General features: G+C 67.1%; 1 protein-coding gene across 1 annotated transcript in view; it reads left to right on the forward strand.

The window, feature by feature from the left end:
- KIF21B (kinesin family member 21B) overlaps positions 1-23410 on the forward strand; it is a gene marked incomplete at its 5' end in the record, with an annotated part of 33345 nt that overhangs the window by 4278 nt on the left and 5657 nt on the right. The window contains 27 exons of the mRNA XM_081114506.1: positions 6739-6961; positions 7183-7365; positions 8556-8705; positions 8796-8930; positions 9048-9215; positions 9332-9447; positions 10103-10298; positions 11069-11258; positions 11645-11708; positions 11799-12017; positions 12398-12488; positions 12905-13028; positions 13140-13331; positions 13907-14106; positions 14576-14683; positions 15128-15196; positions 15528-15760; positions 15892-16039; positions 16677-16868; positions 16974-17075; positions 18013-18178; positions 18297-18348; positions 18482-18539; positions 19130-19335; positions 19427-19501; positions 20089-20202; positions 21632-21670. Of these exons, the coding sequence (XP_080970632.1) occupies positions 6739-6961; positions 7183-7365; positions 8556-8705; positions 8796-8930; positions 9048-9215; positions 9332-9447; positions 10103-10298; positions 11069-11258; positions 11645-11708; positions 11799-12017; positions 12398-12488; positions 12905-13028; positions 13140-13331; positions 13907-14106; positions 14576-14683; positions 15128-15196; positions 15528-15760; positions 15892-16039; positions 16677-16868; positions 16974-17075; positions 18013-18178; positions 18297-18348; positions 18482-18539; positions 19130-19335; positions 19427-19501; positions 20089-20202; positions 21632-21670 (3813 nt within the window). The remainder of the gene's footprint in view (positions 1-6738; positions 6962-7182; positions 7366-8555; positions 8706-8795; positions 8931-9047; positions 9216-9331; positions 9448-10102; positions 10299-11068; positions 11259-11644; positions 11709-11798; positions 12018-12397; positions 12489-12904; positions 13029-13139; positions 13332-13906; positions 14107-14575; positions 14684-15127; positions 15197-15527; positions 15761-15891; positions 16040-16676; positions 16869-16973; positions 17076-18012; positions 18179-18296; positions 18349-18481; positions 18540-19129; positions 19336-19426; positions 19502-20088; positions 20203-21631; positions 21671-23410) is intronic.

Below are 23410 nucleotides of genomic sequence, written 5' to 3' on the forward strand. Positions count from 1 at the left end.
GGCCCCGGCCGCGGACTCACACGGGCGGAGCATGTGGGGTCTGTCCAGCTCCGGGCAGGGTCTGGCCCCGTCTCTCGGCTCCTCGCACCCCTGTCTGCTCCCCGACTTCTGACTGTCACCCCGCTCTGCTGGCCCATTTCCTCCCCTTGCCTGATTTCAGCCTTTCTGGGGGTGCCCTGGGGGGGCCATGGACAAGGTTCTCCCCCAGGTGGCCCCCCCAGTGGACCGCCTGTCCCTGAGCCGGACTCTGGGGTGAAAGAGGAAGGTCCAGGACCCCCCGCCCCCCAGGAGGGAGTGGGTCACAGCTCTGAACCCCGTGCTCCCTGAGCTGACACCCGAGGCTTCGCAGAGGTTTCCCGGGGGAGCCCAGGCCCCTCTCCCCGGGCCTGCAGGGGCCTCCGCAACCCATGCCCTTTGACCCCACAGCACAAAGCCTTCTTGTCTGGGGTCCTTTCTCTGAGGGCGGCGGGAGGGTCTGAGAGGCCAGGAGAAGGTCTGGGGGAGGGGGACGGGCAGCGGGACCCTCTGGCTGCCACGGGCTCTGCTCTCCCCTCTCTGCACCCCTGCAGCGAACGGGCCAGCACCCCCGATAGGATTCACACCCTGTCTGATGATTCGCTTTTTAATATATTTATTATTATAATTTAAAGAAGTATTTCTTTCTTGATTTCAGAAAGAGAGAGAAACATCAGTGATGAGAGCAAATCACCGATCGGCTGCCTCCTGCCCGCCCTTCACTGGGGATGGAACCGTGACCTGGTTCATAGGTCGATGTCCAACCCCTGAGCCACGGGAACGGAACCCTGACCTCCTGGTTCCTCGGGCGGCGCTCACGCCGTCGGAGAGTGGGCTGGCCTCTGTGGGAGGAGGAGGCGTAGATGCCTCCTCGGGGCTAAGTCAGCTCATGGGCCCGGTGTCTGCGCCCCAGACTCCCCCGGGAGAGCGGATCCTGCCTCAGCCGCCTCCCGGCTGGCGGGCTGCCCGGCGAGGGAGGAGGATGCTCTGTCTGCTCAGAAGGCCTCCGCGGGCAGGCGCACCCGGGTTCTGGCTCCGCGCTCCCCTCCCGGGGCTGCCGGTCAGACCAGCCGGGCGGTCTCGGGGGGCGGGGAGGGGGGTCCGGTTTCTCCAGCCGCCCTCCCGCCCGGGTGCGGGGCCCTCAGCCGGCTCCGCACAGGATGGCTCGGGTCTCACGTGACTTGGGGCGCGTGAGAGCCTCGGGGAAACGGGGAGGTGCGTGTTGCAGGGTCGTCCTAACCCGTGATGGGGTTCGCTTGCACCCCTGAGCTGGGCACAGGCTCCCAAGACTCTGAGTGCCCTCGGGGACCAGGATTTCCAGGAAGAAGCCTGAGTCTGGCCGGCCCGGCCCCCTCCCGGGATCCGCAGGAGCGAGCAGGCAGGAAGCTTATCTAAATCCCTCCCGCCAGGCGGGCCGGCTCCCCTTTGATCTGGCTGGTCTCTGAGCTGGTCCCTGACAGGTCACCCTGCAGCTCAGTGACTCAGAGAGCCAGGCAGACCCGAGGTCACGGGGCCGTGCCATGTCCCTGTCACGTGCGTACGCACGCACGCACACGTACATACACACATGCACGCACACACACATGTACACACGCACGTACACACATGCACACGTGCACACACGCACGCACACACACCTTCACAATAGAGCGTCAACTGGCTGCCGTGGGCCAGGCGGGGGAGGCCGTGGCGTCCAGGCAACCTTTGCTCGGTCCCCCGGACTCCAAGGCCGCTCGCCCAGCGACAGGGCGATGGATGCGCCTCTCACTTCCCTGCCCCTCCTGGGCCGGCCGGCCTGCTGGCCTCCGGGGCTCCCTTTCAGGACTCAGACGGGCATTCGGGGTCCCACAGGAGAAGAGAACAGACGGGCTTCTACCCCCCAGGTCCCCACGGCTTCTCCTGAGGGTCTCGGTCAGCGGTTCTCAACCCGTGGGTCGCGACCCCTTTGGCGGTCGAACGACCCTTTCACGGGGGTCGCCTAAGACCATCCTGCAGATCAGATATTTCCACGACGACTCATCACAGTAGCCACATGACAGTGACGAAGTAGCCACGGAAATAATTGTACGGTTGGGTCACCACGTGAGGAGCTGTATTGAAAGGGCCGGAAGGTGGAGAACCGCTGGTCTCGGTGGTGATTTGGGCCTCCTGAGGGGTGGTGCCAGCCTAAGTCTTGGTTCTTTTTCATTCTCACCCAAGGATATCTCTCCATTGATTTTTAGAGAGTGGACGGGAGAGAGACAGAGAGAAACACCGATGTGAGAGAGAAACATCGATTGGTTGCCTCCCGCCTGCCCCAGACCTGCAGCCGAGGTCCGTGCCCTTGACCGGCATCGAACCCGGGACCCTTCAGTCCGCAGGCCGCCGCCGCTCCAGCCATGGGCGCTCCCAGCTCTCCTCCTGGGCTGGGTCAGGGCGGAGGGCTGGTCAAGCTGGTCTGCCTTGGGGACCGTGTTACTCTGTCTCCACGTGGCCTTGAACCCAGTTACTTAATTTCCCCCTGGGTGTGGCGGGTTCAGTGGAACGCATTTCCCCTGAAAAGCTGAGCAAGCCCCCAGGACCCCACGGTCACCGGGCGGAGCCTGGGGGGCCGCGACTGGCTGGCTGCGTGTTGTCACTAAGGATGGGGTGGGCGTGCGGTGAGCTGGCTCCATCCCCACCCCCCCTGCCATGGAGCCTGGTGGGGGTCCGGGGCACCCTTTTCTCCTTGGCAGTGTCTGCGCGTCCCCGGCCGCCTCCTCCCGCCTCTGTCCCTTGTCCTCCCTCTCTCCTCTGTCCTCCCCTCCCGTCCTGTCCGCCTGGCTCCCCGAGGTCTGAGGAACCGCTGAGCTCAGCTTTTCTTCGGCTCCGAGCTGGGGGTGGGCCCTGCGTGCGGTCTGGTCCACGCGGCTCAGGCTCACTTCTCGGTGGGGGAGGGATCTGCCAGTCACACGCTCAGCGCCCAGCTCCGGCTCAGCTGCGAGCTGGGGAAGCCGGTGCCGGTGCCCATGCCCGCCCGCCCGCCCGCCCGCCCGTGCCAAGTCCTGCCTCTGAAAAGCTCCGGCCCTTTCTCCCCGCTCCCGCCGTGCTGGGCGGCCCCTGCCAAGCGGGGAATAGACCTCGCTCTGTTCTGGGAGGTTCCGGGCCTCGCTGAGCAGGGGTCAGGCGGCCTCCCTGCAGGATGGAGGCCCCGGAGGGGAGGCGTGGGGCTCGGGGAAGATGCCCGAGGGGCAGAACCCCGAAGTCCTTGCACGAAGATGGGCGTTCGGTCCCCAAAACGTTCCTGACAAAGGCCGGGAGCAGACCCGCGGGCCGCAGTGAGCCAATGGGACTTTCGCACACATTGGGTTAAATTGTAATTTACCTTGAGGATGGAGGTTTTCTTCAAATATGTGGTTTTATTGATCTCAGAGAGGAAGGGAGAGGGACAGAGAGAGAGAGACATCCATGATGAGAGAGAGCCATGGACCGGCTGCCTCCTGCACGCCACCCACTGGGGGTCGAGCCCACAACCCGGGCCTGTGCCCCGACCGGGAATCGAACCCTGACCTCCTGGTTCATTGGTCGAAGCTCAGCCACTGCGTTTTTCATGCACCTTAAATGGTGCTCCCCCTCGTCACCCCGGCCCTGGATCTGGCCCACACTCCTCGGTGATTAAACGGTGTTTGAATTGGATCCTCGGCCTGTGGCTGCCGTGGGACCCCCGCGGAACTGGTGCCCATGCTCCCTGGAGAACGGGCTGAGAAACCCCTCGCTCAGAGCATCACTTACTTAAGAGAATCTCCCTTCTCTTCCGCCCCCGTCTCCAGTCACTCCTCTGCGTCCCACTCCTGGCACCGCGCTCTCCCGCATCCTGGTCAGCTGCTCGGGGAACTAGTGACACACGTGGCCGTGGCCGCAGCCTCCCGGCCGCGCCCCTTTCTCTGGGCACCACCCTCACCCTCCTGTGCCCCACAAAGCCCCCTGGTGCTGAGAATGGGCCGGTGTGGGGCCTCTCTGACCACAGAGGACCCCACAGGAGGTGGCTGGGCCCACCGAGGGTCCCGGGGTGAATGCTAAGGGGACCCGCAACTCCCGAGCCCTAACATCCTGGCGCCCCCTCGTCGTCCTCTGCGGGCCGGCTCTCCTGTTCCCGGCAGGCGGGGTCCCCGTGGCCTCGGGGCTGCTGGTGAAGGACTGTTCGCCTCCCCACGGGCTCTGATGGGCTCTGATGGGCTCTGATGGGCAGGGCAGCAGCCGTCCCTCTGCCCACCCCCTGCGCCCCACCACCCCGGCCTCGAGGGACCCTGATTCGATTTCCTCCAATCGCCAGCATGGCCATCTGCCTGGGGTAATTAAATGGTGTTTGAATTGGATCCAGAAATCCCATCGAAAGCGGCCCACGGGGCCGGCCGGGCGTCTGCGGGAGCTGGTCCAACCGGCAAAGCTGCCCAGGCCTGACCCCGTGCACCTGGGCGCCGTGGGCGCCGTGGGCGGTGAGCGTTCGGTCCCGAGGCCCAGAGCTCAGGGCCTGCCCGGTGCCTGTACCTGGCACCACGGCCTGCACAGGTCGCTGTGGCTCCGAGGCCACGGCACCCCGTTCCCCTCCGCACGCTGAGCCCTGCCCTTGGCCACACAGTAAAGCGGCGTCACTTAAGATTTGCAGACACACGGCCGGGTGGCTCAGTGGTTGAGCGTCCACCTAGGAACCAGGAGGTCAGGGTTCGATTCCCCGTCAGGGCACGTGCCCGGGTTGCAGGTTCGGTCCCCAGCGTGGGACGTGCAGGAGGCAGCCATCCCATGATTCTCATCATTGGTGTTTCCATCTCTCTCGCTCTTCCTCTCTGAAATCTATCTATCTATCTATCTATATATATATATATATATATATATATATATAGCCTTAGCCAGTTAGCTTCAGCCTGCGGACTCAAGGGTCCCGGGTTCAATTCCGGTCAAGGGCACAGGCCCGGGTTTCCGGCTCAGTCCCCAGCAGGGGGCGTGCAGGAGGCAGCCAGCCAATGATTCCCTTTCATCATTGATGTTTCTGTCTCTCTCTGTCTCTCCCTTCCTCTCTGAAGTCAATAAAATGTTTTATATATATATGACCCCAGGCGAGACTGGGGCAGAGGGGCTTCCATGACTGGGCCCAGGCTGAGCAATGGAACATGACAGCCCCCGCCCCCCAGTCCGGGCTGACACGAGCACCGTCTGTGGGAGCTCTGGGCCCGGAGCACCTGCCAGGCCCTCCCCGGCCCTCACAGCGCGGAGCGGGGTTCAGGCTCAGGTGGGCTCAGGTGAGCTCAGGCCTGCAGCTCCCAGACAGCTCAGGGCCAGGGCCAGCCCGGGGCAGGAGCAGGAGGGCGGGAGGCCCTGGCTCGGTGGTGGTGGCCGGCGCCCCCGGCCCCGGGTGGGTGCTGGCTCGGACCTCTCTCTCTCTTCTTCTCCGGGTAAATGTTGGCTTAGGGAGCGGAGCCTGACAAGCAGCTCGTTGTGAGGGCCCAGCTGGCAGCCAGGGGCTGGCTTGTGCGGGGGGGGGGGGGGGGGGGGAGCCCCGGGCATTCGCGCCCACCCCACCCCCTTTCGCTTGAGGCATTTTGGGAGGTGCTTTCTGCCAGTCCCTCCGCACATGCTCACTGACTCACATCTGGTTGCCATGGCGACGTCGTCATGGCAACGGCTGCTTGGAGGAGGGGGGAAGCAGCTGAGGGATGGAGGTAGCCCCGTCCATACCTAGCGCCCCCCTCAAACTGATGACACTTTTCTTCCTTTTTGCAAGGGAACCCTCCTGGCCCCCCACCGGGATCTGGGCTGTGGGGCCCCCCTGTGGCTGGTCTGGGGTTCCTGCTACAGGTCCCCGCCCTCCTCAGCGAACTTGGCCTTGCTCAATGCTGTAAGGGGGGGGGGGAGGGATGCTGGGAGAGAAACCAGAGCTGCTTCCCCAGAATGTCCGCCAGGCCCAGCCTCGGGGAGGGGGCGTCTGAGCTGGAGGCGCTCCGGCCCCCCAGGCCTCGGCGAGGCTCTGGTCTCCTCCAGAACGGAGCCCCGGGAGCGGCCAGGCCTGTCCCTCCGTCCCCACCCCACTCCCTGCTTTGCCGGGGGCTCCCCTGGAGGCAGGAGTGCATGCTCATGTCAGCCCAGACTGGGGCGGGGGGGGGGGCGGGCTGTCATGTTCCATTGCTCAGCCTGGGCCCAGTCATGAAAACCCCTCCGCCCCAGTCTCGCCTGTCAGGCCGGGCTGACGGGAGGATTCACCGACCTGAGATGCTTCTGACAGAGTCCACGTCGGTGTTAGCAGCTGCGGCGCCGGGTGGTGTCCATGTTATTGCTGTTATTATTATTAATTATTATTATTTTAAAATATATTTGTATTGATGTCAGAGAGGAAGGGAGAGGGAGAGAGAAACATCCATGAGGAGGGAGAATCATGGATCGGCTGCCTCCTGCACACCCCACACTGGGGATGGAGGCCGCAACCCGGGCCTGTGCCCTGACCAGGAACCGAACCCTGACCTCCTGGTTCCTAGGTCGACGCTCAGCCACCGAGCCCCGCCGGCCGGATTTATTATTGCACTTTTACAGAAGCTGCCTCTGTCCTCTGCCTGGGGGAGCGATGGCGGAGGGGGAAGGAGTGCACCTAAACTCCCTCCCTTCTCCTCCAGCTGGGGGTTCTGGGGGGTGCTGGGGGGCGCTGGGGGGGCTGGGGAGTGGAAGTGCAGTGGGGAGACCGGGCGGAGGGCTGACCGGGGCTCCCGCTCCCGGCAGGATCCGGCCGCAGCTGCCCAAGGAGAAGATTGAGGGCTGTCACATCTGCACCTCCGTCACCCCGGGGGAGCCCCAGGTGCTCCTGGGGAAGGACAAGGCCTTCACCTACGACTTTGTCTTTGACCTGGACGCCTGGCAGGAGCACGTGTACGCCACCTGCGTGCGCAGGCTCATCGAGGGCTGCTTCGAGGGCTACAATGCCACGGTGCTGGCCTACGGGCAGGTGAGCCCACCACGGCCACGCCAGCCTCACCGTCCGGCGACGGGCAAGAGCTCCGCCTCCAGGCAGCTGGGTCTGTGGAACCCAGAACGAGCCAGGACCAGGAGCGCGAGTCGTCCCAGGATGCCGCAGAGGGGCGGGCTCTCAGCCGGAGGGACTGCCACGGGGTGCGGGCGGGGGAGTTGGGGTGCCGGCTCACCCCTCCTTGCGTCTTTGCCATGCAGACGGGGGCCGGGAAGACGTACACCATGGGCACCGGCTTCGACACGGCGGCGACGGAGGAGGAGCAGGGCATCATCCCCAGGGCCATCGCGCACCTCTTTGGGGGCATCGCCGAGCGCAAGCGGCGGGCGCAGGAGCAGGGCGTGGCCGGGCCCGAGTTCAAAGTCAGCGCCCAGTTCCTGGAGGTACTGCGGCCTCGCGGGGCGGGCAGGCGGGGGACACGGGGGCCACAAGATGTGCACGGGAGCTGGGCTCTCCTCCGGGGCAGAGGAATGAGCTGCGGGAGCCACACAGGCATCTTCAGGGGATGAGCTCCCTGCTGCTGGGAGCATCCAAGCGAGATGCTGGAAGGCCGCGGGGTGGGACACGCGAAGGGATTTCCTGCGTCCGGTGGGGCTTGAGGACCATGGCTCTCGCCCCTCCTTCGGCCTCCCCGGCCCCGGGCCCTGTCCATTCTGGCTGAGGTCCTTCCTGACCCTCTGAGTCTCCTCTGACCCCCGGAAGGAAAGGCTCCGGAAGGCGCCTGCCTCACTCGCGGCTCCTGCAAAACCCCAGGTCCAGGGTGAACCGTGAGGGGTTAAATGGTGCCCTGTCTGTCCCGACGGACACACAGACGGACAGACACCGTGGCACCCAGTCCCCCTTCCGTTTCCTCTCCCCCTTCCCGTGGGTATTTCTGTCCTTTAAGGCCACCAACCCCTCGGATGTGTGAGGCCTGCAGCCGCCCCTCCCCCTGCAGGATTCTGCTCCCTTTCCCCTCCCCAGCCACACCCCCCCACCCCCCCCCCCCGCCGCGTCCTGGGCCAGCAGCAGGATGACATTGCCCTGCCAGCAATTCCAAATGCAGGGATGTCCGAGGCCCAGGCCCTCTGAAGTGGGGTGACCGCTCCCGGCCAGGCCCCCTCCCGTGACGGTCTCCCCACACGGCTGGCCATGTTCGCTCCTGCGTGTCAGGCACACAGGCGTGTCCCTGCCCCGCTGTGACGTCATCACCACCAGGCCCCTTAGGGACCACCCCCACTGAGCTCTGCTTCCCCCCCAAATCGGGGACCACACCCCACCCCATCCTTCCCAGGCAGCGACATCACAGGACTTGCCCAGATCCTGATCGTGTCTGTATCTGGACCTAGAACCCGAGTCCCCTTGGCGCTGGTTCCCGGCCTCCTGCCGGGCCTGCCAAAGCCTGGTTCCCAGGGGGAGCAGCCGCGGGAGGGCCCCGAGGCCCCCACCCCTGTCCAGGTCAAAGGCCGTAGAACCCAGAACTTGAGGGACAGGCTCGGCCCGGGAACCTCCCAGGCCCTCAGTTTCCCCATCTGCAGAATGGAGCTGGTCTATAGATGTGAGCCCAGCCACTGTCCGCCTCCTCCTTGCTTAGCTCTACAACGAGGAGATCCTGGACCTCTTCGACGCCACCCGGGACCCTGACGCCCGCCACCGCCGGTCCAACATCAAGATCCATGAGGACGCCAACGGCGGCATCTACACCACGGGCGTCACGTCCCGCCTCATCAGCTCCCAGGAGGAGGTGGGCGTGCCCCGGGGTCAGGGATCAGGGGTCGGGCCAGGCGGGGTGGCCATGCGGGGGGGGGGGACCTGACCGCCGCCTCCTTCCCAGCTGATCCAGTGCCTGAGGCAGGGCGCCCTGTCGCGCACCACGGCCAGCACCCAGATGAACGTGCAGAGCTCCCGCTCCCACGCCATCTTCACCATCCACCTGTGCCAGATGCGCGTCTGCGTCCAGCCCGACCCGGTGAGGACCCCCGGGCCCCGGGGGGAGGGGGTGGGGGGCGGCAGCTCGGAGGGCGGAGGAGGCAGGAGCCACGCCCACGCGGGACCCCGAGTCAGCGGCCGCCTCCCGCCTCTGCAGGTGCACGAGGGGGTGACCGGGCTTCCTGAGGGCACGGCGCCCCCCAGGGAGTACGAGACCCTCACGGCCAAGTTTCACTTCGTGGACCTGGCGGGCTCCGAGCGGCTGAAGCGGACGGGGGCCACGGGCGAGCGGGCGAAGGAGGGCATCTCCATCAACTGCGGCCTGGTAGGCGCCGGGCAGATGGGCGGCGGGGTTCGGGGGGGTCGGGGGGCGGTGCAGGTGGCCCGGGGTCCAGGCGGTCCCCCCCTGGGCCCCCTCCAGCGCCGGGTCTGCCTTCGCAGTTGGCCTTGGGCAACGTGATCAGCGCCCTGGGGGACCAGAGCAAGAAGGTGGTGCACGTGCCCTACAGGGACTCCAAGCTCACGCGGCTCCTGCAGGACTCGCTGGGGGGCAACAGGTACCAGGCGGGGAGGCGGGGCTTCCTGGGGGTCAGGGTGGGAGGGTTTGAGGGTGAAGGCCCCCGGGGACAAGGAGACCCCCTGCTCTGGGCTGAGATGCCCCCTGACCTCGGGCCAATAGGGTGGGACTCTTCTGCACCCAGGGAGGGGTAGTCCCTAAAGGAAGTGACAGCCCGCCGGTGTGGCTCAGTGGTTGAACGTCGACCTGTGAACCAGGAGGTCAGGGTTCGATTCCCGGTCGGGGCACAGGCCCGGGTTGTGGGCTCGATCCCCAGCTGGGGGCATGCAGGAGGCAGCCAGTCCATAATTCTCTCTCATCACGGATGTTTCTATCGCTCCCTCTCCCTTCCTCTCTGAAATCAATAAAGATACATTTTTTTAAAAATAAAATAAAAAGGTGATAGAGCTCAGCCGGGGTAATAGATGGAAAATGGTAAAGAGATGCAGGGCCATCTCTCTGGCGCTGGCCTCTCACAGTCTGCCCGCCACCTGCTCTGTGGGGGGTCCGGGTCCCCACCACCCAGGTTCTGCCCCGTGAAGCCCAGTCCTCAGGAAATGGGGAGGTGGGGGGGGGGCGGGAGCTCTGCTCTGAGATGTGCTCCTGAGGAGCCGGCTGGGCCCTGGGACCCTCACCCCCGCTTCCTGCACCCCCAGCCAGACCATCATGATCGCCTGCGTGAGCCCCTCCGACCGGGACTTCATGGAGACACTCAACACCCTCAAATACGCCAACCGGGCCCGGAACATCAAGAACAAGGTGGTGGTGAACCAGGACAAGACCAGCCAGCAGATCAGCGCGCTGCGGGCCGAGATCGCGCGGCTGCAGATGGAGCTCATGGAGTACAAGGCGGTGAGCTCATGCCCGCGGCCTGTGTGGCGCGGGTCTCATGACGCCCAGACTCGCGTCCGCTGTCCTGACCAGCTGAGGCTCCTAGGCCCGGAATGAGAATCAGGATAGTGGGTAGGACCGCACGAGTCGCCCAGTGTGCAGGGTGGGGTCGGGGCAGGCAGAGGAGAGAGTTGGCCCTACTTCCTCAGGTGGTCAGGGAGGGCTTCATGGAGGAGGAGTCCTTTTCCATGGAGTTTGAAGCACGAGTGAGCTGTCGGCAGAAGCAAGAGGAGCAGGCATTGTGGGATGTGAGCGTGTGTCCTGGGGGACGTACCCCGTTCCCTGTGACTAAGGCGGAAGTCCCCGGTTAGTGGTCCTGGGCCTGGTTCCGGCACACAAGTGGGTTTGGGTTGACATAGTTGAAGATGTCACAACGCAGGGCACCACGTTGGCTAGAAGGACTCTGTTGGCCCCAATCCCCCCCCACTCCCTATTGTCTAACACCCAGATGGACCTCCTCACTCACACCAGCTGCCCAGGTCCCCTCGGGTTGGACCCTTGGGTTAGAGTCTATGGAGACAGGAAGGTGGGCTGTGGAAGGGAAGGTCGAGGTGACCTTGAGGGGACGCCTGGAACAGCCGGTCACAGACTTGGGGCTTTTCTGTTGCTATGGGAACCGACCGTGTATGGCTTCTGAGCGTGGGAGACAGGAAGTGTGTTCTAGGGACCCTGGGCCCCCGCTCCCTGGGGCTCTGACTCCCCCCATCCCCCACCCGCCCCCCCCCCCCCAGGGCAAGAGGGTGATTGGGGAGGACGGCAGCGAGGGCTACAGCGACCTGTTCCGGGAGAACGCCATGCTGCAGAAGGAGAACGGCGCCCTGCGCCTGCGGGTGAAGGCCATGCAGGACGCCATCGACGCCATCAACAGCCGCGTCACCCACCTCATGAGCCAGGAGGCCAACCTGCTGCTGGCCAAGGCCGGTGAGTGGGTGCCCGGGCCGGCTGGGTGCACCGGGGCTAGGGCTCCCTCTCCGCCCCTGGCCAGGAGACAGACGGGCGGGCTGGGCCAGCCCAGGAGCTCACAGATCGGTTCATTCATGCATCTTTTTCCACTCAATTTTAGCTTTTTTAAAAAATATATATTTTTATTGATTTCAGAGAGGAAGAGAGAGAGAGAGAAATGTCAGTGATGAGAGAGAAGCATGGATCGGCTGCCTCCTGCACGCCCCGCCCTGGGGATCGAGCCTGCAACCCGGGCGTGTGCCCTGACCAGGAATCGAACCCTGACCTCCTGGGTCGTAGCTCGACGCTCACCACTGAGCCACGCCGGCCGGGCTTGAAGGTGCTTTTGTTACTTATTCCCCCAGGTGATGGCAACGAGGCCATCGGTGCTCTGATCCAGACCTACATCCGGGAGATTGAGGAGCTGCGGTGAGTGAGCCCGGCACCCCTGGGACCCCCTGGGGGCCTTGGCCAGGCGGGGGCGGCCCCCTCACCCCTACCCCCCACCCCCTCCCGCAGGACCAAGCTGCTGGAGAGCGAGGCCATGAACGAGTCCCTGCGTCGCAGCCTCTCCCGGGCCTCGGCGCGCGGCCCCTACTCCCTGGGGGCTTCGCCGGCCGCCCCGGGGCTGGGGGGCAGCCCGGCCAGCGCCATGGAGGAGGCCTCGGAGGTGATCCGCAGGGCCAAGCAGGACCTGGAGCGGCTCAAGAAGAAGGAGGTCCGGCAGCGGAGGAAGAGGCGAGTGAGCGCCCCGGGGTCTCGCGGGGTGTCCCCCCCCCCGGGGTCGCCGTCCGGGGTCACCTGGGGCCTCTGAGCAGAAGGCCCGCCTTTGGGGCACAGCCACCGATTGCTCTTGTCCGCCTGGGAGAGGGAGGCGGCCAGTCCCGGTGACTGTGGGCGGGGGTGGGGGGCGGGGGTGGGAGGCGGGGGGGGGGGGGGGACACGGACGAGAAGGGCGGCCGCACTCTGCAGAGCAGGAACCCGGTCCTGTCCTGTGAGCTCCGGACCAGACCTGCCCACCCCCTAACCCCACTCAACCCCCACACACACCCCCCACCCCCGCCACGTGCTCAGCCAAGTCCAGCCCCCTAACCCGCCTGCCCTTCTCCCCCCGGCAGCCCGGAGAAGGAAGCCTTCAAAAAGAGGGTGAGGCTCCAACAGGAAAACAGCGAGGAGACGGATGAGAATGAGGACAACGAGGTGGAGGAGGTGAGCCCGCCCCGCCCCTCCCCGCCCCGCCCCGCCCCTCCCCGCCCCTCCCCGCCCCTCCCCTCGCACACTCACCCCACTCCCCCGGGTGGGGCCCCAGCCCCTCCTTGTGCACCGCGGGAACAGGGACCGCGCTTGGTCCGCCTCCTGCTCTCGCTGCTGGGTTGCCATGGTGATCGCCATCCCTCAGTCCCCTCCCTCATCCCAGGCTGCTGGGGGGATGGGAAGCCCCCTTCCAGGACGGAGGTGGGCACAAGGGGCCCCGACTAGGGCCTCACCCCCGTTTCCCACCTGCGGGGATGCCTGGACCAGCCTCTGCTTCTGGGTGCCCCTCCCTGAGGCCGGGCCCAGCTTGTGGGGGAGGGACCGCCCGCCCCCCCCCTATACCCCCCTAATGGCGCCTGGTGCGCGCGCAGGAGGAGGAAGATCCGGATGAGAGTGGCTGCGAGGAGGAGGAGGGGCGCGAGGACGAGGACGAGGACGAGGACTCGGGCAGCGAGGAGAGCCTGGTGGACTCCGACTCGGACCCCGAGGCGAAGGGTGCGTGGCGTGCGCCTGGGCTGGGGGCCCCCTCAGCCCCCTGCCCGCTCCTCGCCCCGGGGCCCCGGCGCCCACCCTGGCGCCCTGGGTCAGGCCGGTCTCTGCCCGCAGAGGTGAACTTCCAGGCCGATCTGGCCGACCTGACGTGCGAGATCGAGATCAAGCAGAAGCTGATCGACGAGCTGGAGAACAGCCAGCGGCGGCTGCAGACGCTCAAGCACCAGTACGAGGAGAAGCTGATTCTGCTGCAGAACAAGATCCGCGACACGCAGCTGGAGCGCGACCGCGTGCTGCAGAACCTCAGTGAGGCCCCGCCCACAGCCGCGGCCCCGCCCACTCCCCGCCCCATCTCTGCTGACCATGCCTCTCCTGCTCCCCGGGTCCCGCCCCATACCCCGCCCAGCCCTGCAGACCCCGCCCCTCCTCCTTCAAGGCCCCGCCCTACGCCCCTCCCCATCTCTGCGACCCCGCCCCTCCTGCTCGCCGGGTCCCGCCCACAGCCCCATCTCCACAGGCCCCGCCCACGGCGACAGCCCGAGGCCCCGCCCACTCCCCCGCCCCATCTCTGCCGACCACGCCTCTCCAGCTCCCTGGATCCCGCCCACAGACCCAGCCCTGCAGTCCCCGCCCCTCCTGCTTCAAGGCCCCGCCCCAGCTCTGCCGATCCCGCCCCTCCTGCTCCCTGGGTCCCAACCACAGCCCCAGCTCCGCAGGCCCCGCCCCTCCTGCTTCAAGGCCCCGCCCCAGCTCCGCAGGCCCCGCCCCCTCCTGCTTTTTAAGCCCCTCCCACCGGTGCAGAGTGGGGCGTGGCCTCCCCAAGGCCAGGCAGGCGGGTGGGGACGGACCCTGAGGCCGCCTCTCTCTGGGGCCGCCCGCAGGCACCATGGAGTGCTACACGGAGGAGAAAGCCAACAAGATCAAGGCGGACTACGAGAGGCGGCTGCGGGAGATGCACCGGGACCTGCAGAAGCTGCAGGCCGCCCAGAAGGAGCACGCGCGGCTGCTCAAGAACCAGTCGCGTTACGAGCGGGAGCTGAAGAAGCTGCAGGCCGAGGTGGCGGAGATGAAGAAGGCCAAGGTGGGGCCCGGGCAGGTGGGGCCCGGCCGGCGGGGGGGCGGGGTGTCACCTCAGGGCCCACCCACCGCGGTGAGCAGCCATTGCCGTTCCCTCGCCTCCTGCACGCTGACCTGGTCCTGGGGCTGTCCCTAACCCTGACCCCCTCCACCCACATCCCCCCACTCACCCCCCACCCCGGTCAGCAGCCCAGCTGTCGGGACAGAGAGAGAGTGCTCCGTCCACATCGGGTCCTAGAATAGCGGACCCAGGACGGTGGCTTTGGGGGACGGGGACCAGGGGCCCTGAGCAGCGGGGCCAGGGTTGGACATGGCTGGGCTGGCTCAGCCCCTGCGGGGGGGGGGGGGGCGGACCTCAGGGGCTACCTGGGAGGCTGCCCCGTCCCCCCCCCACCCCCGGCCCAGCGTCTTCAGTCCCTGCAGCGAGTGGACACCTGCTTAGCCCGCTCCCGGTGCCCCCTCTGCCCGGCCAGGTGGCCCTGATGAAGCAGATGCGGGAGGAACAGCAGCGGCGGCGCCTGGTGGAGACCAAGAGGAACCGGGAGATCGCGCAGCTCAAGAAGGAGCAGCGGCGACAGGAGGTGAGGGCGCCCTCCCCACCCTCCCACCCCCCAGGGTCCGGGGCCCTGCAGGCTTGGGGGGTGGGAGTGGGGAGCTGGAGGGGCGGGGCTGGCAGAGCTGGGGTGGGGAAGTGGGCGGGGCCTGGAGCGGGGGCGTGGCAATGGGCGGGGCCTCGTTGAGGTTCTGCCCCGCCGTCACTCTCCAGCGGTGTGTCCAGCCCTGCCTTTTTGTTCGGTGGGACAGACCGGAACCCAGGGAGGGGCAGGACTTGCCCGAGGTCACCAGCAAGCAGAGCCCCCGGCCCCGGGCCTCCTGGCTCAGGGTGGGGACCAGAGGCCGGGGAGTAGCCCCTTGGGGACAGGGGCCAGCTCCTAGGCCCCTTTGATCTGCCCAGGCCTTCCCCTCTGAGCCGCCAGGCCTCTGCCCACCAGCCCTGAGTGGGGACCCCCGTCTCGCACCCGCAGTTTCAGATCCGAGCTCTGGAGTCCCAGAAGCGACAGCAGGAACTGGTGCTGAGGAGGAAGACCCAGGAGGTGAGGGACGTGCCTCCCCCCCAGGCCGCCCCCTTCGGATTCCGCCCGAGCTGGGAGCCTGGGCCCCGGCTCCCTCCTTCCCGGCGGACACAGGCCCGACCTGGCGGAGGCCGGAGGGCCGGCTGCAGGCTCTGGTCCCACCTTTAAAAACAAAACAAAACAAGTCTCTTCTGTGTTCATTTCACAACAAGCAGAGGCCCCTGGCTCAGTCCCAAGCCCAGGCCCGGGCGGAGGGGCCCCTAGATGCTCCCTCCCTGCCCCTCCCCCGACCTGGGCATTTTCGGGGCTCCGTGTCCCCCGCTCACTGGGACCCTCCTTCCGTGGCCCCCAGGTGTCTGCGCTGAGGCGCCTGGCCAAGCCCATGTCCGAGCGGGTGGCGGGGCGCGTGGTGCCGAAGCCGCCCATGCTGGACTCGGGCGCCGAGGTGTCCGCCAGCACCACCTCGTCGGAGGCCGAGTCGGGGGCCCGCTCCGTGTCCACCATCGTGCGCCAGTGGAACCGGAAGATCAACCACTTCGTGGGGGACCACCCCGCGTCCGCTGTCCACGGCACCCGGCCTGCCAGGTGGGGGCGGGGAGGGCCCGGGAGAGGCGAGCCCAGGGAAGCAGGGCCCCCCACCCCCACCCCATCCCCGTGGCGCCCCGTGGCTGTCAGCTCCCGGCGTGGGCCCACCCAACCCGCTGGCCTGTCTCCAGGAAGAAGTTCCAGAAGAAGGGCGCCGGCCAGAGCTTCAGCAAGGCCGCGCGGCTCAAGTGGCAGTCGCTGGAGCGCAGGGTCATCGACATCGTCATGCAGAGGATGACCCTCGTCAACCTGGAGGCCGACATGGAGCGGCTCATCAAGGTGGGCGCTGTCCCTCCCGGCACCCCTCCCTCCCGCCTGCACCCCTCCTACCTCTGCGCCTCTCCCTCCCGCCTGCACCCCTCCTACCTCTGCACCTCTCCCTCCTGCCTGCACCCCTCCTACCTCTGCACCCCTCCCTCCCTCTGCACACCTCCCTCTCTCTGCACCCCTCTCTCCCACCTGCAACCCTCTGCCATCTCCTGTCACTTTAAAATATATATATATATTTTTTATTGAGTTCAGAGAGGAAGGGGAAGTGAGAGAGAGTTAGAAACATCCATGATGAGAGAGAATCATGGATCGGCTGCCTCTTGCACGCCCCACACTGGGGATCCAGCCCACAACCCGGGCCTGTGCCCTGACCGGGAATCGAACCCTGAGCTCCTGGTTCATAGGTGGATGCTCAACCACTGAGCCACACCGGCCAGGCTGTCCGCTGTCACTTTTGATGGCTCAGGCAGGCTCTTCCGACCTTTCTCGTCCCCCGTCCCCTGATCCTCATGGTAGCTCTCGAATGCAGAAGTGCTGGGGGTCCCCATGAGGCTACGGGGTGGGGGGGAGCGGAGGGGGGCAGCTGTGGGCAGGGCTGGACAGCACCCTGAGGCCTTCCCCGACCCTCCCCCCCCCGACCCCCCAGAAAAGGGAGGAGCTGTTCCTCCTGCAGGAGGCGCTGCGGCAGAAGCGAGAGCGGCTGCAGGCGGAGAGCCCCGAGGAGAAGGGGCTGCAGGAGCTGGCAGAGGAGATGGAGGCGCTGGCGGCCAACATTGACTACATCAACGACAGCATCTCCGACTGCCAGGCCACCATCGTGCAGCTGGAGGAGACCAAGGTGCGGGGGGCGGCGGGCGGGGTGGGGTGGGGGTGCGGGATGCAGGGAGTGGGGGGCGGGGGGGGCGCAGCCCTGCTGACCCGGGCCCTCCGCCTCCGGCCCCAGGAGGAGCTGGACTCCACGGACACGTCGGTGGTCATCAGCTCCTGCTCCCTGGCCGAAGCCCGCCTCCTGCTGGACAACTTCCTCAAGGCGTCCATCGACAAGGTGGGCCATCGGCCAGGTGGGCGGCCGCGCGCCTCCTGGACGGGACCCCCCCCCGCCCCCCTCCCCACCCCCCCCAGCCTGGCTGCTCGGAGCCACGCCCGTCACTCACAGGCTCGAGCAGGCCGCCGCCGCAACACGCCCAGTCCCGGTTCCAGCCCAGGGAACGGGCTGACGACAGACGGACCGAGGCTGTGGCTGGTTCGGCGCTTTAACGAGATGACGCCCGCGAGCGGCTTGGCCCCGTGCCTGGCTCGCAGCGGGGCCTCCCGTAAAGGGGACCCTACACACCCGCCCAGGCCCTTCCGGAGCAGGGCTGGGCTTGAGTCCGCTGGAGGCGGAGGGCAAGTGTGTGTGCGCGTGTGCTGGGTGGGGCAGCGCGGATGGACGGACGGACGGGCGGACGGACGGGCGGGCGGGCCGCATTCCCCCCAGCAGGGTTTATGCTGGGACAGCAGGGTCCCGGGCTGTGGCCTTCGGGGACAGGCACCCCGTGGGGAGCATGCAGGCCAGCTCTGGACAGGGGGAGCCTGCCCCCCCACCCCACCCCCGACTCCTCACCCGTCCCTCTTCTTCTTCTTCTTTTAAATATATTTTTATTGATGTCAGAGAGGGAGGGAGAGAGAGAAACATCCGTGCTGAGAGAGAAGCCTGGACCGGCTGCCTCCTGCACGCCCCCCACTGGGGATGGAGCCCCCAAAAGGCCCCATTTAACCTAATGATTCATGAAAGACAGTCACACTCTGAGGTCCTGTGTGGGGAAAGTCAGGGGGCACAGCCGTGCACCCCAGGTCTGAGCCAGGCACAGGCGACGTCTGGGAGTTATGGGGGGCCCTCCAGGGTGTCTCCCTGGGTGGGAGCCGGTGGTGTGAGGGCAGGGGCGGGGGTGCCCCTGGTCCCAGGCCGGGGAGGGTCACCCAGGCCCGCTCCCCGTCCACAGGGGCTGCAGGTGGCCCAGAAGGAGGCCCAGATCCGGCTGCTGGAGGGGCGGCTGAGGCAGACCGACCTCGCGGGCTCCTCCCAGAACCACCTGCTCCTGGACGCCCTGCGGGAGAAGGCGGAGGCGCACCCCGAGCTGCAGGCCCTCATCTACAACGTGCAGCAAGGTATGCGGGGGGCCGGGGGGGCGGCCCGGGCCCCAGGGCTCCAACCCGGGGACCCTGGCTTCCCCAGAACTCTGCCCAAACCCATCTGACCCCCCCTCTCCACCACTCCCCCCCCAAGAGAACGGCTACGCCAGCACCGATGAGGAGGTGTCGGAGTTCTCCGAGGGCAGGTGAGTCCCAGCTCAGCACGGACCTGGGAGTGGGGGAGCCACGGGGTCCGGGGCCCAGCCGGAGGGGGGCTCCCCAAGCACCAGGGCGCACACAGGCTCTCGGGGTCCTGAACTCCCCCTGCTTCTCCCTTAGCTTCTCCCAGTCGTTCACCATGAAAGGCTCCAGCAGCCACGACGACTTCAAGTTCAAGGTGAGCCCCCTCGGGAGGCCGGCGAGGCCCCTCTACCCTCGCCCCCCAAGCCCGACCCCGTGTTGCTTCCAGTGGGGACGGGTCTAGCCTAGGACGGGAGGGGGCGGTCACAGGTAGGCTTGAACCAAGAAAAGGGATTTTTTTTAAATTGATTTTTAGAGAGAGAGGAAGGGAGAGGGAGAGAGAGAGAGAGAAACATCCAAGATGAGAGAGAATCATGGATCGGCTGCCTCCTGCACGCCCCACACTGGGGATGGAGCTCACAACCCGGGCCTGTGCCCTGAGCGGGAATTGAACCCTGACCTTCCTAGGTCGACGCTCAGCCACTGAGCCACGCCGGCCGGGCACGAACAGTCTTTCTTAAGAGAGACTTGTGCACAGCTTGGGGTACACGTTTGGGGTACACAGTCCACATAAGGGCAGACAATCCATGTCTGTTGCCTTGCATTGGCCAGAAGCCCTGAGAGACGGGCTCAGGGTGATGGCTGGTGCGTCCACCTCCCGGGTTGCTCTGCCTCCGGCCCAGGCCCCACCGTCCACCCCCCCCCCCCGGGACTCCCCGGTCACCCCTGTGGGCGCTTCCCTTCCAGGGCGAGCCCAAGCTGTCGGCCCAGATAAAGGCGGCGTCGGCCGAGTGCCTGGGGCCCCCGCTGGACAGCTCCACCAAGAACATCACCAAGTCCCTGGCCTCGCTGGTGGAGATCATGGAGGACGGGGTGGGCTTCTCCGTGCGCGACCCCTACCCCCGCGACAAGGTCTCGCGCACCGTCAGCCTGCCCACCAGAGGCAGCACCTTGTAAGGCGGGCGGCGGGGCGGGCGGGCAGCGGGGGGTGGGCAGGGGCCGGCCCGCCGGGCTCTCCCGGACTCACTGGCCTCCCTCCTCCAGCCCCCGGCAGTCCCGAGCCACCGACACGTCCCCTCTGACCCGGAGGAAGTCGTACGACCGCGGGCAGCCCGTCAGGTGAGAGCGGGTCCCGGGCTGGGCACCAGCGTGGCTGCCCATCGGGGCCTGGGCGGCGTGAGTGGCGGCAGCGTCCACGCTACGGATCCTTTCAGGCGCGTTCTAGTCCGGGCCAGTCCCCGCCGTCACCCATCCGCCCCCAGGGTCCCTCCCCCGCCCCGTCCTGCGTGGGCTCCGGACGCACAACCTCCATCGGCACCTAGAACCGGGGCCAAGCCCGCAGCTAAAATCGCTGGTGGGTGTGTGCTCCGTGCTGGTGGCTTCATCGTTGCCCAAATGTCCTTCAGCCCCTTCTTTTACTTTTAATAGATTTTTATTGATTTCAGAGAGGACGGGAGAGGGAGAGAGCGAGAGAGAAACATCCATGATGAGAAAGAATCAATGACCGGCTGCCTCCTGCACGCCCCACACTGGGGATGGAGCCCGCAGCCCGGGCCTGTGCCCCGACCGGGAATCGGACCGCGACCTCCTGGTTCCTAGGTCGATGCTGTAACCACCGGGAACCACCAGCCACATGTGTGTCTGAGGTCGGACGGAGTCAGAATGGCTCCGACACTGACATGCCGCTCTCTGTCCCCGCTGGGCAGGTCCACAGACGTGGGATTCACGCCCCCCTCGTCCCCGCCCACGCGGCCACGCAACGATCGCAACGTCTTCTCGCGTCTGACCAGCAATCAGAGCCAGGGCTCCGCGCTGGACAAGTAAGAGCCGGCGCTGGGCGGGCTCTTCGAGGGGAGGGAGCCCGCGGACTGGCCGTGGCCGTGGGCGTGGGCGTGGGCGTGGGTGTGGGCAGGGTTGGCACAACTGGGCAGTCTCCAGACATTCTGTTCCGGCCCCACTCCTGGCATCTCTGTCTTTTCCGTCTTGACCGGGGACCCGTCTGTTCCCTGAGGGAGCTGGGACCTCGGGAGCGAGCTAGCAGGGACGGACGGGGCGCTCAGGCCCCCAAAGGCCCCCAGACAACCCCGAATCCTCCGTGGCTGGTGCCTGGATTCTCGGAAGCCCCTTCCTGCCGCCTCGCCAGCCCCCTCCGCACCCCAAACGCTCAGACGGGCCCTGCGCACTGTCCCCTGTCACCTTCCCGTGGCCGGGTCGGCTCACCCCACGGTGCGCCCCCTGCTGGTGTGATGGGGGGTGACAGCCGTCCCATGTAGCACCTGCTTTCACCCCGAGGTTTCCCCTGAGCCACAGCTCAGCCCTGAGCACGACCTGCCCGCCTCCCAGGAGAGGGACGAGGTTCAGGCAGGCCCCGGGCGTCCGCCTAGGAAGCGCACAGCCAGCCGAGGGCCTGGGGCTGGGACCCAGCTGCCCATGTCCCTAACGGGGGCTCTGCCCAGGGGCGGGGGGCCTGTGCTCTATGCGCTCCTCTTCACACTCCCTGCTGGCCCCGCCCTGGCCCCCGCCAACCAGGGTCCCCTCCCAACGTGGTGCCCCCAACCAAGTGCCCCCTCCCGCCCGCCTTCACAGTCTCTCGCCATCCCAGCCTGTGGGTCATCCAGACCCCAGTCCATCCAGGGGTCATCCAGACCTGAGTCCCGTCTGGGGATCGTCCAGACCCCAGTCCATCCAGGGGTCGTCCAGACCTGAGTCCCGTCTGGGGATCGTCCAGACCCCAGTCCATCCAGGGGTCATCCAGACCTCAGTCCATCCAGGGGTCATCCAGACCTGAGTCCCGCCCGGGGGTCGTCCAGACCCCAGTCCATCCAGGGGTCATCCAGACCTCAATCCCGTCGGGGGGTCCGGGTCCTGGGGCTCATGTGAGGTGCACAGCCAGCTCAGGCAGTCCCCTCCCGGGTGGGAGGAGCAGGCAGGCCCCAGCATTGCGGGGGGGCGGGGGCCCCCAGCTTGTGGATGGAGCAGACAACAGCCCAGGAGCAGTCTCCCCAGAGTGTGGGGCCGGCGATCCCGCGTCGTCCTGGGGGGGGGCCCCCATCCTACCCTGTCAGCTGCGGGCCTCCCCAGCGCCCAGGCCAGCCCGCCCCCCTCCCCCACCCTGCTGTCCCCCAGCGCCTCCCCCCTCTGCCTCTCTCCACTCCCCTCGCCGAGAATAACTGCCCCTGACCTGCTGCTCTGCGCCCTGTGTGTGCCCGCCCCGCCCCCCCTAATCCGGCTAACTTTCTGCCCTCCCAGGTCTGATGACAGCGACTCCTCTATGTCCGAGGTCCTGAGGTACACAGACGGCCGCGCACCCCTCCCAGCCCTCTCTCTCTCTCTCTCTCTCTCTCTCTGTCCCTCCCGCCTGCACCCCTGTCCTCAGCATGCACCCCTCCTCTCCAGGCCCCTTCCCGCCCCTGTTTCCTCCTCTCCTGGCGGCTGCCTGGCCTCTGACTGCCCCCCTGACCGACCGGCTGGAGCTGGGGGCTCGCGCGGGGAGGGGCGTGCGGTCGCTTGGCTTGTCACGGCCTGTCTTCTGCTCCCGTCACCTGGGCAGGGGTGTGGGGAGCATGGGGCCTGGGGGGCGGGCAGGGCGGTGTGGATGCCGTGCTCGGAAAGTCCGTGGGTCGCTCCGCCTGCGTCGGTGCCGCACACTTAGACCCCAGCTCTGCCCCCACCCCCGTCTCCTGGCACAAGGACCAGGAGTGCCGGGGGGCTGGGGGCCCTCACAGCACCCCCCACACAGAGCGCGTCCCAGGCCCCCGGGGCCCTGAGCTGAGCTGAGAGCTCTTCCGCCAAGCCCTCCGCTAACCGCCCGCCGTGGCCACACCCTGGGTGTTGGCCTTCCTGTCGTCCCTCCCACCCGGGGCCCAGGCATCCCCCCCAGGATGCTACCAGCTCCTCGCGAGCAGGGTTAGCCCTTTCGCCTGCTGCCCACAGCCCTCCGGTCCTTCCCGGCCACAGCTGGGCCCCGGCGAGGGGAGAAGCGGGAGCCAGGACACGTGGGAGGCTGTTGTGCGCGCCCTTGACCGGCACTGGGCTTGTCGGACCCTTGTGGGACCCTTGTCTGACCGCGCCCTCGGGGCTGGGCTGCCTGCGCCCCTGGGGCCATGAGCAGCCTGCGGGAGGGACCTGGATCCTTTCGTCCCGCCCTCGGCCACCGCGCCCGTCGGTCCGCACGGCGTTCTCTTTGGGGAAGAGCGAGGACATGTTTTCAGACCCACACGCAAGCTGGCGGGGCCTCGCGCCCAGGTCCCTCGTTGAGAAATAAATTCTCCATCCCGAGCCTGCAGGGGCTGGAGGAGGGTTCGAGGGGGCCCAGACCATCCCCTCCCCCACCCCTCCCCCCAGCCAGAGCTGAGCTCAGGTCCCTGAAGGGTTGAGCCCTTTGTCAGCGACCCTCACAGGTCCGGCCGTGCTGGTCCCGGGGCCGTGGGTGGGGTGTGCGCCTGCGCGAGTCCCCCTGCGTGGGAGACAGGCCTGGGCGGAGGGAGATGCTGGGACGGGGTGCGGGGCGGCCACCCTGCCTCCCTTGGTCCCCGGAGGCAGCCTGGGGGAGTCGGGGGGTTGCAGGAGCCCCTCCGGCCCCTGGTCTCCGCCTGCCCAGCTGGCGTTTGTTTTTAAATCTATTTCCATTGATTCAGAGAGGAAGGGAGAGGGAGATAGAAACATCCATGATGAGAGAGCATCATGGACCAGCCGCCTCCTGCACGCCCCACGCTGGGGATCGAGCCCACAACCCGGGCCTGTGCCCCGACCGGGAATCCAAACGTGACCTCCTGGTCATAGGTCGAGGCTCAATCCCCGAGCCACTCCGGCCGGTGGGCCTGGCGCTTTTATGTCTCAGGATGCGGTCAGGCAGGCGTGGGTGGCAACTGGCCGAGGGCAGGGCTGCGCCTAGACAGGGACGAGACTCGGGGCCGGGCCACGGAAGGCAGCCCCCCCCCCGCGAACCCCCCTCCCCCTGCCCGCGCACCCTCTTCCCGGCTCAGGCTGCTGGCGGGGCTGGCGGCTCTGGAGCCCCCTCGGTCAGGC

The sequence above is a fragment of the Myotis nattereri genome, assembly GCF_964212035.1.
Source record: "Myotis nattereri genome assembly, chromosome: 20".
Taxonomy (NCBI): domain Eukaryota; kingdom Metazoa; phylum Chordata; class Mammalia; order Chiroptera; family Vespertilionidae; genus Myotis; species Myotis nattereri.